Here is a 17,564-nt window from a genome sequence, read left to right on the forward strand (position 1 = left end):
ACCCGGGAGTGATTACAGACTGGAATCTAATCGAGGGGTTCAGATGGTTTATATATAGAGTAACGGATACCCGGGAGTGATCACAGACTGGAATCTAATCGAGGGGTTCAGATGGTTTATATATAGAATAACGGATACCCGGGAGTGATTACAGACTGGAATCTAATCGAGGGGTTCAGATGGTTTATATATAGAATAACGGATACCCGGGAGTGATTACAGATGGAATCTAATCGAGGGGTTCAGATGGTTTATATATAGAATAACGGATACCCGGGAGTGATTACAGACTGGAATCTAATAGAGGGGTTCAGATGGTTTATATATAGAATAACGGATACCCGGGAGTGATTACAGACTGGAATCTAATTGACGGGTTCAGATGGTTTATATATAGAATAACGGATACCCGGGAGGGATCACACACTGGAATCTAATCGAGGGGTTCAGATGGTTTATATATAGAATAATGGATACCCGGGAGTGATTACAGACTGGAATCTAATCGAGGGGTTCAGATGGTTTATATATAGAATAATGGAATCCCGGGAGTGATTACAGACTGGAATCTAATCGAGGGGTTCAGATGGTTTATATATAGAATAATGGATACCCGGGAGTGATTACAGACTGGAATCTAATCGAGGGGTTCAGATGGTTTATATATAGAATAATGGAATCCCGGGAGTGATTACAGACTGGAATCTAATCGAGGGGTTCAGATGGTTTATATATAGAATAACGGATACCCGGGAGGGATCACACACTGGAATCTAATCGAGGGGTTCAGGTGGTTTATATATAGAATAACGGATACCCGGGAGGGATCACACACTGGAATCTAATCGAGTGGTTCAGATGGTTTATATATAGAATAACGGATACCCGGGAGTGATTACAGACTGGAATCTAATCGAGGGGTTCAGATGGTTTATATATAGAATAATGGATACCCGGGAGTGATTACAGACTGGAATCTAATCGAGGGGTTCAGATGGTTTATATATAGAATAATGGAATCCCGGGAGTGATTACAGACTGGAATCTAATCGAGGGGTTCAGATGGTTTATATATAGAATAATGGAATCCCGGGAGTGATTACAGACTGGAATCTAATCGAGGGGTTCAGATGGTTTATATATAGAATAATGGATACCCGGGAGTGATTACAGACTGGAATCTAATCGAGGGGTTCAGATGGTTTATATATAGAATAACGGATACCCGGGAGTGATTACAGACTGGAATCTAATCGAGGGGTTCAGATGGTTTATATATAGAATAATGGATACCCGGGAGTGATTACAGACTGGAATCTAATCGAGGGGTTCAGATGGTTTATATATAGAATAATGGAATCCCGGGAGTGATTACAGACTGGAATCTAATCGAGGGGTTCAGATGGTTTATATATAGAATAATGGAATCCCGGGAGTGATTACAGACTGGAATCTAATCGAGGGGTTCAGATGGTTTATATATAGAATAATGGATACCCGGGAGTGATTACAGACTGGAATCTAATCGAGGGGTTCAGATGGTTTATATATAGAATAATGGAATCCCGGGAGTGATTACAGACTGGAATCTAATCGAGGGGTTCAGATGGTTTATATATAGAATAATGGAATCCCGGGAGTGATTACAGACTGGAATCTAATCGAGGGGTTCAGATGGTTTATATATAGAATAATGGAATCCCGGGAGTGATTACAGACTGGAATCTAATCGAGGGGTTCAGATGGTTTATATATAGAATAATGGATACCCAGGAGGAATTACAGACTGGAATCTAATCGAGGGGTTCAGATGGTTTATATATAGATTAATGGATACCCGGGAGTGATTACAGACTGGAATCTAATCGAGGGGTTCAGATGGTTTATATATAGAATAATGGAGACCCGGGAGTGATTACAGACTGGAATCTAATCGAGGGGTTCAGATGGTTTATATATAGAATAATGGAATCCCGGGAGTGATTACAGACTGGAATCTAATCGAGGGGTTCAGATGGTTTATATATAGAATAATGGAATCCCGGGAGTGATTACAGACTGGAATCTAATTGACGGGTTCAGATGGTTTATATATAGAATAATGGAATCCCGGGAGTGATTACAGACTGGAATCTTATCAAGAGACTCAGATGGTTTATATATAGAATAATGGATACCCGGGAGGGATCACACACTGGAATCTAATCGAGGGGTTCAGGTGGTTTATATATAGAATAACGGATACCCAGGAGGAATTACAGACTGGAATCTAATCGAGGGGTTCAGATGGTTTATATATAGAATAATGGAATCCCGGGAGTGATTACAGACTGGAATCTAATCGAGGGGTTCAGATGGTTTATATATAGAATAATGGAATCCCGGGAGTGATTACAGACTGGAATCTAATCGAGGGGTTCAGATGGTTTATATATAGAATAATGGAATCCCGGGAGTGATTACAGACTGGAATCTAATCGAGGGGTTCAGATGGTTTATATATAGAATAATGGAATCCCGGGAGTGATTACAGACTGGAATCTAATCGAGGGGTTCAGATGGTTTATATATAGAATAATGGAATCCCGGGAGTGATTACAGACTGGAATCTTATCAAGAGACTCAGATGGTTTATATATAGAATAATGGATACCCAGGAGTGATTAGACTGGAATCTAATCGAGGGCTTCTGGTGGTTTATATATAGAATAATGGATACCCGGGAGTGAACACAGACTGGAATCTAATCGAGGAGTTCAGCTGATTCATATTTATAGAATAACGGATACCCGGCAGTGATTACAGACAAGAATCTAATCAAGGGCTTCAGATGGTTTATAAATAGAATAATGGATACCCGGGAGTGATTACAGACTGGAATCTAATCGAGGAGTTCAGCTGATTCATATTTATAGAATAACGGATACCCGGCAGTGATTACAGACAAGAATCTAATCAAGGGCTTCAGATGGTTTATAAATAGAATAATGGATACCCGGGAGTGATTACAGACAAGAATCTAATCAAGGGCTTCAGATGGTTTATATGTAGAATAATGGATACCCGGGAGTGATTACAGACTGGAATCTAATCGAGGGGTTCAGATGGTTTATATGTAGAATAACGGATACCCGGGAGTGATTACAGACTGGAATCTAATCGAGGGGTTCAGGTGGTTTATATATAGAATAACAGATACCCGGGAGTGATTACAGACTGGAATCTAATCGAGGGGTTCAGATGGTTTATATATAGAATAATGGATACCCGGGAGTGATTACAGACTGGAATCTAATCGAGGGGTTCAGATGGTTTATATATAGAATAATGGATACCCGGGAGTGATTACAGACTGGAATCTAATCGAGGGGTTCAGATGGTTTATATATAGAATAACGGATACCCGGGAGTGATTACAGACTGGAATCTAATCGAGGGGTTCAGATGGTTTATATATAGAATAATGGAATCCCGGGAGTGATTACAGACTGGAATCTAATCGAGGGGTTCAGATGGTTTATATATAGAATAATGGATACCCGGGAGTGATTACAGACTGGAATCTAATCGAGGGGTTCAGATGGTTTATATATAGAATAATGGAATCCCGGGAGTGATTACAGACTGGAATCTAATCGAGGGGTTCAGATGGTTTATATATAGAATAATGGAATCCCGGGAGTGATTACAGACTGGAATCTAATCGAGGGGTTCAGATGGTTTATATATAGAATAATGGAATCCCGGGAGTGATTACAGACTGGAATCTAATCGAGGGGTTCAGATGGTTTATATATAGAATAATGGATACCCAGGAGGAATTACAGACTGGAATCTAATCGAGGGGTTCAGATGGTTTATATATAGATTAATGGATACCCGGGAGTGATTACAGACTGGAATCTAATCGAGGGGTTCAGATGGTTTATATATAGAATAATGGAGACCCGGGAGTGATTACAGACTGGAATCTAATCGAGGGGTTCAGATGGTTTATATATAGAATAATGGAATCCCGGGAGTGATTACAGACTGGAATCTAATCGAGGGGTTCAGATGGTTTATATATAGAATAATGGAATCCCGGGAGTGATTACAGACTGGAATCTAATTGACGGGTTCAGATGGTTTATATATAGAATAATGGAATCCCGGGAGTGATTACAGACTGGAATCTTATCAAGAGACTCAGATGGTTTATATATAGAATAATGGATACCCGGGAGGGATCACACACTGGAATCTAATCGAGGGGTTCAGGTGGTTTATATATAGAATAACGGATACCCAGGAGGAATTACAGACTGGAATCTAATCGAGGGGTTCAGATGGTTTATATATAGAATAATGGAATCCCGGGAGTGATTACAGACTGGAATCTAATCGAGGGGTTCAGATGGTTTATATATAGAATAATGGAATCCCGGGAGTGATTACAGACTGGAATCTAATCGAGGGGTTCAGATGGTTTATATATAGAATAATGGAATCCCGGGAGTGATTACAGACTGGAATCTAATCGAGGGGTTCAGATGGTTTATATATAGAATAATGGAATCCCGGGAGTGATTACAGACTGGAATCTAATCGAGGGGTTCAGATGGTTTATATATAGAATAATGGAATCCCGGGAGTGATTACAGACTGGAATCTTATCAAGAGACTCAGATGGTTTATATATAGAATAATGGATACCCAGGAGTGATTAGACTGGAATCTAATCGAGGGCTTCTGGTGGTTTATATATAGAATAATGGATACCCGGGAGTGAACACAGACTGGAATCTAATCGAGGAGTTCAGCTGATTCATATTTATAGAATAACGGATACCCGGCAGTGATTACAGACAAGAATCTAATCAAGGGCTTCAGATGGTTTATAAATAGAATAATGGATACCCGGGAGTGATTACAGACTGGAATCTAATCGAGGAGTTCAGCTGATTCATATTTATAGAATAACGGATACCCGGCAGTGATTACAGACAAGAATCTAATCAAGGGCTTCAGATGGTTTATAAATAGAATAATGGATACCCGGGAGTGATTACAGACAAGAATCTAATCAAGGGCTTCAGATGGTTTATATGTAGAATAATGGATACCCGGGAGTGATTACAGACTGGAATCTAATCGAGGGGTTCAGATGGTTTATATGTAGAATAACGGATACCCGGGAGTGATTACAGACTGGAATCTAATCGAGGGGTTCAGGTGGTTTATATATAGAATAACAGATACCCGGGAGTGATTACAGACTGGAATCTAATCGAGGGGTTCAGATGGTTTATATATAGAATAATGGATACCCGGGAGTGATTACAGACTGGAATCTAATCGAGGGGTTCAGATGGTTTATATATAGAATAATGGATACCCGGGAGTGATTACAGACTGGAATCTAATCGAGGGGTTCAGATGGTTTATATATAGAATAACGGATACCCGGGAGTGATTACAGACTGGAATCTAATCGAGGGGTTCAGATGGTTTATATATAGAATAATGGAATCCCGGGAGTGATTACAGACTGGAATCTAATCGAGGGGTTCAGTTCGTTTATATATAGAATAACGGATACCCGGGAGTCAACACAGACTGGAATCTAATCGAGGAGTTCAAATGATTCATATTTATAGAATAATGGATACCCGGGAGTGATTACAGACTGGAATCTGATCGAGGGGTTCAGATGATATATATTTATAGAATAATGGATACCCGGGAGTGATTAGAGACAGGAATCTGATCGAGGGGTTCAGATGGTTTATATATAGAATAACGGATACCCGGGAGTGATTACAGACTGGAATCTAATTGACGGGTTCAGATGGTTTATATTTAGAATAACGTATACCTGGGAGTGATTACAGACTGGAATCTAATCGAGGGGTTCAGATGGTTTATATATAGAATAACGGATACCCGGGAGTGATTACAGACTGGAATCTAATTGACGGGTTCAGATGGTTTATATTTAGAATAACGTATACCCGGGAGTGATTACAGACTGGAATCTAATCGAGGCGTTCAGATGGTTTATATATAGAATAACGGACACCCGGGAATGATTACAGACTGGAATCTAATCGAGGGGTTCAGATGGTTTATATATAGAATAACGGATACCCGGGAGGGATCACACACTGGAATCTAATCGAGTGGTTCAGATGGTTTATATATAGAATAACGGATACCCGGGAGTGATTACAGACTGGAATCTAATCGAGGGGTTCAGATGGTTTATATATAGAATAATGGATACCCGGGAGTGATTACAGACTGGAATCTAATCGAGGGGTTCAGATGGTTTATATATAGAATAATGGAATCCCGGGAGTGATTACAGACTGGAATCTAATCGAGGGGTTCAGATGGTTTATATATAGAATAATGGAATCCCGGGAGTGATTACAGACTGGAATCTAATCGAGGGGTTCAGATGGTTTATATATAGAATAATGGATACCCGGGAGTGATTACAGACTGGAATCTAATCGACGGGTTCAGATGGTTTATATATAGAATAACGGATACCCGGGAGTGATTACAGACTGGAATCTAATCGAGGGGTTCAGATGGTTTATATATAGAATAATGGATACCCGGGAGTGATTACAGACTGGAATCTAATCGAGGGGTTCAGATGGTTTATATATAGAATAATGGAATCCCGGGAGTGATTACAGACTGGAATCTAATCGAGGGGTTCAGATGGTTTATATATAGAATAATGGAATCCCGGGAGTGATTACAGACTGGAATCTAATCGAGGGGTTCAGATGGTTTATATATAGAATAATGGATACCCGGGAGTGATTACAGACTGGAATCTAATCGAGGGGTTCAGATGGTTTATATATAGAATAATGGAATCCCGGGAGTGATTACAGACTGGAATCTAATCGAGGGGTTCAGATGGTTTATATATAGAATAATGGAATCCCGGGAGTGATTACAGACTGGAATCTAATCGAGGGGTTCAGATGGTTTATATATAGAATAATGGAATCCCGGGAGTGATTACAGACTGGAATCTAATCGAGGGGTTCAGATGGTTTATATATAGAATAATGGATACCCAGGAGGAATTACAGACTGGAATCTAATCGAGGGGTTCAGATGGTTTATATATAGATTAATGGATACCCGGGAGTGATTACAGACTGGAATCTAATCGAGGGGTTCAGATGGTTTATATATAGAATAATGGAGACCCGGGAGTGATTACAGACTGGAATCTAATCGAGGGGTTCAGATGGTTTATATATAGAATAATGGAATCCCGGGAGTGATTACAGACTGGAATCTAATCGAGGGGTTCAGATGGTTTATATATAGAATAATGGAATCCCGGGAGTGATTACAGACTGGAATCTAATTGACGGGTTCAGATGGTTTATATATAGAATAATGGAATCCCGGGAGTGATTACAGACTGGAATCTTATCAAGAGACTCAGATGGTTTATATATAGAATAATGGATACCCGGGAGGGATCACACACTGGAATCTAATCGAGGGGTTCAGGTGGTTTATATATAGAATAACGGATACCCAGGAGGAATTACAGACTGGAATCTAATCGAGGGGTTCAGATGGTTTATATATAGAATAATGGAATCCCGGGAGTGATTACAGACTGGAATCTAATCGAGGGGTTCAGATGGTTTATATATAGAATAATGGAATCCCGGGAGTGATTACAGACTGGAATCTAATCGAGGGGTTCAGATGGTTTATATATAGAATAATGGAATCCCGGGAGTGATTACAGACTGGAATCTAATCGAGGGGTTCAGATGGTTTATATATAGAATAATGGAATCCCGGGAGTGATTACAGACTGGAATCTAATCGAGGGGTTCAGATGGTTTATATATAGAATAATGGAATCCCGGGAGTGATTACAGACTGGAATCTTATCAAGAGACTCAGATGGTTTATATATAGAATAATGGATACCCAGGAGTGATTAGACTGGAATCTAATCGAGGGCTTCTGGTGGTTTATATATAGAATAATGGATACCCGGGAGTGAACACAGACTGGAATCTAATCGAGGAGTTCAGCTGATTCATATTTATAGAATAACGGATACCCGGCAGTGATTACAGACAAGAATCTAATCAAGGGCTTCAGATGGTTTATAAATAGAATAATGGATACCCGGGAGTGATTACAGACTGGAATCTAATCGAGGAGTTCAGCTGATTCATATTTATAGAATAACGGATACCCGGCAGTGATTACAGACAAGAATCTAATCAAGGGCTTCAGATGGTTTATAAATAGAATAATGGATACCCGGGAGTGATTACAGACAAGAATCTAATCAAGGGCTTCAGATGGTTTATATGTAGAATAATGGATACCCGGGAGTGATTACAGACTGGAATCTAATCGAGGGGTTCAGATGGTTTATATGTAGAATAACGGATACCCGGGAGTGATTACAGACTGGAATCTAATCGAGGGGTTCAGGTGGTTTATATATAGAATAACAGATACCCGGGAGTGATTACAGACTGGAATCTAATCGAGGGGTTCAGATGGTTTATATATAGAATAATGGATACCCGGGAGTGATTACAGACTGGAATCTAATCGAGGGGTTCAGATGGTTTATATATAGAATAATGGATACCCGGGAGTGATTACAGACTGGAATCTAATCGAGGGGTTCAGATGGTTTATATATAGAATAACGGATACCCGGGAGTGATTACAGACTGGAATCTAATCGAGGGGTTCAGATGGTTTATATATAGAATAATGGAATCCCGGGAGTGATTACAGACTGGAATCTAATCGAGGGGTTCAGTTCGTTTATATATAGAATAACGGATACCCGGGAGTCAACACAGACTGGAATCTAATCGAGGAGTTCAAATGATTCATATTTATAGAATAATGGATACCCGGGAGTGATTACAGACTGGAATCTGATCGAGGGGTTCAGATGATATATATTTATAGAATAATGGATACCCGGGAGTGATTAGAGACAGGAATCTGATCGAGGGGTTCAGATGGTTTATATATAGAATAACGGATACCCGGGAGTGATTACAGACTGGAATCTAATTGACGGGTTCAGATGGTTTATATTTAGAATAACGTATACCTGGGAGTGATTACAGACTGGAATCTAATCGAGGGGTTCAGATGGTTTATATATAGAATAACGGATACCCGGGAGTGATTACAGACTGGAATCTAATTGACGGGTTCAGATGGTTTATATTTAGAATAACGTATACCCAGGAGTGATTACAGACTGGAATCTAATCGAGGCGTTCAGATGGTTTATATATAGAATAACGGACACCCGGGAATGATTACAGACTGGAATCTAATCGAGGGGTTCAGATGGTTTATATATAGAATAACGGATACCCGGGAGTGATCACAGACTGGAATCTAATCGAGGGGTTCAGATGGTTTATATATAGAATAACGGATACCCGGGAGTGATTACAGACTGGAATCTAATCGAGGGGTTCAGATGGTTTATATATAGAATAACGGATACCCGGGAGTGATTACAGATGGAATCTAATCGAGGGGTTCAGATGGTTTATATATAGAATAACGGATACCCGGGAGTGATTACAGACTGGAATCTTATCAAGAGACTCAGATGGTTTATATATAGAATAACGGATACCCGGGAGTGATTACAGACTGGAATCTAATAGAGGGGTTCAGATGGTTTATATATAGAATAACGGATACCCGGGAGTGATCACAGACTGGAATCTAATAGAGGGGTTCAGATGGTTTATATATAGAATAACGGATACCCGGGAGTGATCACAGACTGGAATCTAATAGAGGGGTTCAGATGGTTTATATATAGAATAATGGATACCCGGGAGTGATTACAGACTGGAATCTTATCAAGAGACTCAGATGGTTTATATATAGAATAACGGATACCCGGGAGTGATTACAGACTGGAATCTAATAGAGGGGTTCAGATGGTTTATATATAGAATAACGGATACCCGGGAGTGATCACAGACTGGAATCTAATAGAGGGGTTCAGATGGTTTATATATAGAATAATGGATACCCGGGAGTGATTACAGACTGGAATCTAATCGAGGGGTTCAGATGGTTTATATATAGAATAACGGATACCCGGGAGTGATTACAGACTGGAATCTAATAGAGGGGTTCAGATGGTTTATATATAGAATAACGGATACCCGGGAGTGATCACAGACTGGAATCTAATAGAGGGGTTCAGATGGTTTATATATAGAATAATGGATACCCGGGAGTGATTACAGACTGGAATCTAATCGAGGGGTTCAGATGGTTTATATATAGAATAACGGATACCCGGGAGTGATTACAGATGGAATCTAATCGAGGGGTTCAGATGGTTTATATATAGAATAACGGATACCCAGGAGGAATTACAGACTGGAATCTTATCAAGAGACTCAGATGGTTTATATATAGAATAACGGATACCCGGGAGTGATCACAGACTGGAATCTAATAGAGGGGTTCAGATGGTTTATATATAGAATAATGGATACCCGGGAGTGATTACAGACTGGAATCTAATCGAGGGGTTCAGATGGTTTATATATAGAATAACGGATACCCGGGAGGAATTACAGACTGGAATCTTATCAAGAGACTCAGATGGTTTATATATAGAATAACGGATACCCGGGAGTGATTACAGACTGGAATCTAATAGAGGGGTTCAGATGGTTTATATATAGAATAACGGATACCCGGGAGTGATCACAGACTGGAATCTAATTGACGGGTTCAGATGGTTTATATATAGAATAACGGATACCCGGGAGGGATCACACACTGGAATCTAATCGAGGGGTTCAGGTGGTTTATATATAGAATAACGGATACCCGGGAGGAATTACAGACTGGAATCTTATCAAGAGACTCAGATGGTTTATATATAGAATAATGGATACCCGGGAGTGATTACAGACTGGAATCTAATCGAGGGGTTCAGATGGTTTATATATAGAATAATGGAATCCCGGGAGTGATTACAGACTGGAATCTAATCGAGGGGTTCAGGTGGTTTATATATAGAATAATGGATACCCGGGAGTGAACACAGACTGGAATCTAATCGAGGAGTTCAGCTGATTCATATTTATAGAATAATGGATACCCGGCAGTGATTACAGACACGAATCTAATCAAGGGCTTCAGATGGTTTATAAATAGAATAATGGATACCCGGGAGTGATTACAGACTGGAATCTAATCGAGGAGTTCAGCTGATTCATATTTATAGAATAACGGATACCCGGCAGTGATTACAGACAAGAATCTAATCAAGGGCTTCAGATGGTTTATAAATAGAATAATGGATACCCGGGAGTGATTACAGACAAGAATCTAATCAAGGGCTTCAGATGGTTTATATGTAGAATAATGGATACCCGGGAGTGATTACAGACTGGAATCTAATCGAGGGGTTCAGATGGTTTATATGTAGAATAACGGATACCCGGGAGTGATTACAGACTGGAATCTAATCGAGGGGTTCAGGTGGTTTATATATAGAATAACAGATACCCGGGAGTGATTACAGACTGGAATCTAATCGAGGGGTTCAGATGGTTTATATATAGAATAATGGATACCCGGGAGTGATTACAGACTGGAATCTAATCGAGGGGTTCAGATGGTTTATATATAGAATAATGGATACCCGGGAGTGATTACAGACTGGAATCTAATCAAGGGGTTCAGATGGTTTATATATAGAATAACGGATACCCGGGAGTGATTACAGACTGGAATCTAATCGAGGGGTTCAGATGGTTTATATATAGAATAATGGAATCCCGGGAGTGATTACAGACTGGAATCTAATCGAGGGGTTCAGTTCGTTTATATATAGAATAACGGATACCCGGGAGTCAACACAGACTGGAATCTAATCGAGGAGTTCAAATGATTCATATTTATAGAATAATGGATACCCGGGAGTGAACACAGACTGGAATCTAATCGAGGGGTTCAGATGATTTATATATAGAATAATGGATACCCGGGAGTGATTGCAGACTGGAATCTAATCGAGGGGTTCAGATGGTTTATATATAGAATAACGGATACCCGGGAGTGATTACAGACTGGAATCTAATCGCGGGGTTCAGATGTAGAATACTGAATACCTGAGGTTTTCATACACAGAAGATTGGCGCAAACAGAAAAATTAGTGCACTAGTCCTTTTATTTGTTTAATTTTAGTGTATGTCAAAGTATTTAACAAGTGCTGCTATCCAGTGTTAAACTTGTTGATCTTCCACACTAGTGTCAGGGTAGGATCACTAAATTCTGTGCATCAACATCAATTAATGGCTTTACTTCAGGCTGAATAGCTGACACTACAGACAGCATAATAGTTCTCTCAGGCTTTGGGACTGCCCTTGGGCCTGAGGTTGCAGTCAGCAGTGATAAATATTACCAATTTCTTCTGATAAACTGCAGAGAAAAACATTGAGCAAACATTTCTCTGGGGTTCACCATTGAGCAGAAACTTAACTAGACCAGCCACATAAATACTGGGGCTACAAGAGCAGGTATTCAGCAGTGTGTGACTCAACCCCTGACCTTCCCAAAGCCTGTCCACTTTCTACAAGGCACAATTCAGGAGTGTGATGGAATACTCTCCACTTGCCTGGATGGATGCAGCTCCAACAACACTCAAGATGCTCGACACCATCCAGGACAAAACAACCAACTCCACGACCTTAAACATTCACTTCCTCCACCACCGATGCACAGTGGCAGCTGTGTGTGCATATACAAGATGCATTGCAGTAACTCACCACGCCTCCTTCAACAGCACCTTCCAAACCCACCACCTCTAACACTGAGAACAAGGGCAGCAGACATATGGGAACACCACCACCTACATGTTCCCCTCCAAGCCACACACGATCCTGACTTGGAACTATATCGCCGTTCTTTCACTGTCGCTGGGTCAAAATCCTGGAACTTCCTTCCTAACAGCACTGTGGGTGTACTCCACAAGGACTGCAGCGGGTCAAGAAGGCAGCTCCCCACCACCTTCTCAAGGGCAATTAGGGATGGGCAATAAATCCTGGCCTTGCCAGTGATGCCCACATCCCATGAACAAAAAAAAATATACTTAATATTGCCCATTTCACCCATCTAATTTGGTCATCAATGGTGTGTTGGATGGCATCAAAAGAGACATCCTGAGGCATTTCTGAATAGAAATTATTGCAGCCCTTGACACAGATGGCACCGTGTTGGGGCTCTGCCCGCCATGAACAATGGGCTCATCAGTGGACTTCAGTGGTAGATACCCATTTGTTCAGTATCATGGTTTTGCTCAAGAGCAGGTATTGACTGGAAAATACAGGCAGCACCTTTCCTGCTTGGTACCAGGAGTCCTGCTGGATGCCAGCATCTGCCTGGATGTAGTCCTTCAGGACCACACTGAAGGTCTAAAGGGACTTCCTCATCTATCTTCATTGATCACAGAGTCCCAACGTACTTTAAGCTTGTGACATATATGATGTGTTCAACTATTTGTCCTTTGTGGGTCAAAACGTCTGAGCATGTAACTGAAGGACATATAACGGCCCATGTGTAAAATCCAGGGCTAAGTTTTAAAGTGGGATTGTGGCAACATATGGAAAACCATTGCAAAAGGGACAGTTGCAGGCTATACCCACCTGTTACTGTATACCTGGAAAGGGAACTGCCCTCACCGTGCACACATTCCTATGGTAATTGTTAAGCCTGGTAGACAGCAATGGATACTTAGAACATCAAACAGCTGGCACGTTGCGAGTTGTCCAGTGCAGATCCTTCCACCTGAGACTTGGGACGACAGCTGACGGAAGGAGTCAGGTATATGGGAGCACCAGCTCATATATCCCAGGGTTCAGTACCTACCAGTATTCCAGTGAGGCAAACAGCTGCTGCCAAAGCTTCATACTTTCAACCGGCTGAATCATCGTTCAATGAGCTAGCTATGCAAGTCCATGCTATGGTCAGGAGGATGGTGACAACGCACTCACATGGTGAGTTGTGGTGTCACTGTACCAATCATAGGGAGTTTCCCTTAATTCATTCTCGGGATGTGGGTGTCTCTGGCAAAGCTGGTATCCTTATTTGCCCTGAGAATGTGGTGGTGGGCCGCCTTCGTTAACCTCCGTGTGAAGCAGTTGATCCAACTGAGAGGCTCCTCAGTTATTTACTGACCAACTAGTGACTATTCAAGGTAAGCAGTGTCCTTTTAGAATCTTAACAGCTTCAAGGTGACAGGCCTGATGAAGGAATATTGGAACCAACTGAACCCTCTGTGGTAAATTTGAAATCTGATACCAGAGACAGGTAGTCCCACAATCTTCCAGGGCACTGTTAAGTGATTGACCAACGAGTCTTCCTTAATAATGGATCAGGAGAGGTTAGACCAGCCGCTGGGGATTGGGATTCTTTCCACCCGGCTCCAGATATTCCAGCAGGTAAGAGGGCTACTGCCTTAGGATGGCCCTGTTGGACGTGCAACTGATCTCTAAACAAACCGTTCCTATAAAATATAAACTAGAAATACACAGCAATTCAGTGAACATCCGTAATGAGAAAAGACCGGTTATTGATAAGACGTAACTAAAGACTGGCTCATCAGACTTTTTAGTAAGGCTGAAAAATTAGAAAAAAAGAGGGGGAAGGGAGTGGGGACAGAATCAACTGATACTCCGATCATGGAAAGGGAGTTCATGAGCTGAAGTCCTGAAAAATGCATAATAGAATCATGTTAGGTGATAGATTGTCAGTGAGGTCACGGAAAGACAGTGAAAGGCTAAAAGAATGTGCAAATAGTGGAGGGAGAAAAAACACAGGAGAGTCTCACACAAAGAAAAATGAGGAAAAATAAAGAAAGAGATGGGAAAATGGGAAATAGACTCAAGCTGCAAGTGTGGCAGTTCTGGAACGACTTCAGAAAATGCTAGAAAAACATGGCGGGTTGAGAAGAGGATAAAACTGTTCAACATCATCGGATGAATTTTTGGGCTCTGTCAAGGGCGTGAACAGAGGAAGACAGGGTATGAAAATACTGGCACCAGCTGGCACACCAGTTTCCCAACCCCATTCCTGGCGCAGGGGGGTTCAGGGCTGGCAGAGCTACCGAGCCAATGAGGTGGGTAGCCAATTAGGCTCATTGAGAGGAGGCCGACTGGATTTTCCAGTCGGTCTGCAGTTTCTCAAAGTAACGGGGGAGGGGGGGGTGCTGGTAGTTTAACTGCCTAGAGACGGGTACCCAGTGGTAGGCCAAGGTGCCAACACTCCAGGTAGGCCTCCAGGCCCTCCCTGCCTGCCTGAGTGTGGGTGCAGACAAAGGCTGCTCTATAGAGGAATTTCCCACCACCCCACAGTGGTGGCCTGGCTGCTGGATCTGGTTTCAATTTAAGGTTTTAAAAAAGTTAGTGCAACGGGGCCTTCATTGGCCCTCAGCTTCGAGAGCCAACCCACTGCCCTTAATTGAACAGGGACCCTGTTTCCATGCCAATTAAAGGGCGCCTGCGTCAAAATCCCAAAACGTGACCATTGCCCCCAGGGGTGGGTTCAGGACCCAGAAACAGTTCTGACTCCTATTTTCCACCCCCAGAGGGAAAGTCCAGCCTTGTGCTCAGAACATGTGTGCTGACAAACAGTTTCCACTTAATCCTATCAACTTCACCTCATGAACTTTCCTTGGATTACTAAACAGTGGCCTATCTGTGGTTCTTGCACAAAACTGGGGCTGGGTTTAATTTCCATTACCTCCTCAGGAACTGTGGCAGGTTCAGCATATCCCTCTCCAGCTTCTGAGCGTGGACATCCTGGCAACTCGTCAGCAGAAGCCTCTTTGTTCTTGTCGTTAGGGAGCAGATCCTGATCATGGGCACCATTGGTTTGCGAACTGGCCCTCCTCTCGATGGGTGGGATGGGCCTGGTGGCTTTCAGGAGTCGCTGTGAGGCAGATCGAGCGAGAGTCGGCTTCAACGGAAGTACGGCCTCAAATGGGCCTAGCAGAGAGAATTGCATGTCAAGACTTGTCATTCTAAATTATGTTCATTAGCAGCTTCCAATGGAAGGATGTAGGTCTCACACCTGTGCAGTTCTGGACTAGATAGTCCAGTTTTTTAAATGGTCCCTTTTGGAAATTTCTAACATGTAAACCAGATGAAAACAAAATTTATTTTTAAAATTTGAAGTTCATTTTACCCTCTGTCTCTCCTAAGGTGAAGCCATTAATTATTAAGATTTTCAATGGGCTGAAGTTAGCTGGGATGATGATGTCCTGTTGACATCGCACACCATTATTAATGTTGAAAGCGGCCAGCAAATTTATGGTGGCTCCTGGTTAACCAATGCCTCGATTGTAAAATCCTCATCTTTGTTTTCAAATGCCTCCATGGCCTCGCTCCTTCCTATCTCTGTAATCCCCTTCAGCCTCAAAGCCCTATGATTTTTCTGTGCTGCTCTAATTCTGGCCATTTTTTTAATTCTTTCATGGGATGTGGACATCACTGTCAAGGCCAGCATTTGTTGCCAATCCCTAATTGCCCTTGACAACTGAGTGACTTGCCAGGCCATTCCAGAGGGCAGTTAAGAGTCAACCACATTGCTGTGGGTCTGGAGTCACATGTAGGCCAGACCAGGTAAGGACAGCAGATTTCCTTCCTTAAAGGACATTCGTGAACCAGATGGGTTTTTACAACAATTGATGATAGTTTCATGGCACCATTACTGAAACTAGCTTTCAATTCCAGACTTCTAGTAATGAATTGAATTTAAATTCCACCAGTTGCCATGATGGAATTTGATCCCGTGTCCCCAGGGCATTAGCCTTGGCCTCTGGATTACCAGCTCACTGATATTACCACTACGCTATCGTCTCCCCTAATGTGAGCATCGCCAATTTAAATCGCTCCACCATTGATGACTGTGCCTTCAGTTTCCTGGAACCTCAGCTCTGGAATTCCCTCCCTGAGCCCCTCTACATCTCTTTTGTCCTTTAAGACACTCATTAAAATCTACCTCTCTGACCAAACTTTTGGTCATGTGCCCTAATATCGTCTAATGTGGTTCAGTGTCAAATTTTGTTTGTTAACAGTCTTGTGAAGTGTTTTGGGATGTTTTATTATGGTAAAGACACAATAGAAATGCAAGTTGTTGATTAAGAGATACAATGTGAACAGAGAACCTCCAGAACTTTCCACATAGCCCTACAAATCTTTCCTTTTCAAGTAGACATTCAATTCACTTTTGCAAGTAATTAATGAATCTGCTTCCACCATCGTTTCAGGCAGTGAATGCCAGATCACAAAAACTCACTGCGTAAAAACAATCCTCCTCATCTCCCTTCTAATTCTTTTACTGATTTATTTTTAAAAAGGCACTGAGACAATAATGGGAGGGAGGAGGGGAGTGGGACTAGTTTGACAGCTCCTTCAAAGAACTGGTACAGGCATGATGGGCTGAATGGCCTCTTTCCATGCTGTAAGTCTATGATTCTAAGCTGAGAGCAACAC

The 17,564-nt window shown here is 41.7% G+C and overlaps 1 protein-coding gene across 5 annotated transcripts in view; it reads right to left on the reverse strand.

The window, feature by feature from the left end:
* LOC137364492 (TOG array regulator of axonemal microtubules protein 2-like) overlaps positions 1 to 17,564 on the reverse strand; it is a 210,965-nt gene that overhangs the window by 95,888 nt on the left and 97,513 nt on the right. For all 5 annotated transcript variants that reach the window (XM_068027681.1, XM_068027683.1, XM_068027682.1 and 2 more), the window contains exon 5: positions 15,811 to 16,055. In XM_068027681.1, coding sequence (XP_067883782.1) covers positions 15,811 to 16,055 — 245 coding nt within the window. The remainder of the gene's footprint in view (positions 1 to 15,810; positions 16,056 to 17,564) is intronic.

Source organism: Heterodontus francisci, chromosome 3 (assembly GCF_036365525.1).
Source record: "Heterodontus francisci isolate sHetFra1 chromosome 3, sHetFra1.hap1, whole genome shotgun sequence".
Lineage (NCBI taxonomy): Eukaryota > Metazoa > Chordata > Chondrichthyes > Heterodontiformes > Heterodontidae > Heterodontus > Heterodontus francisci.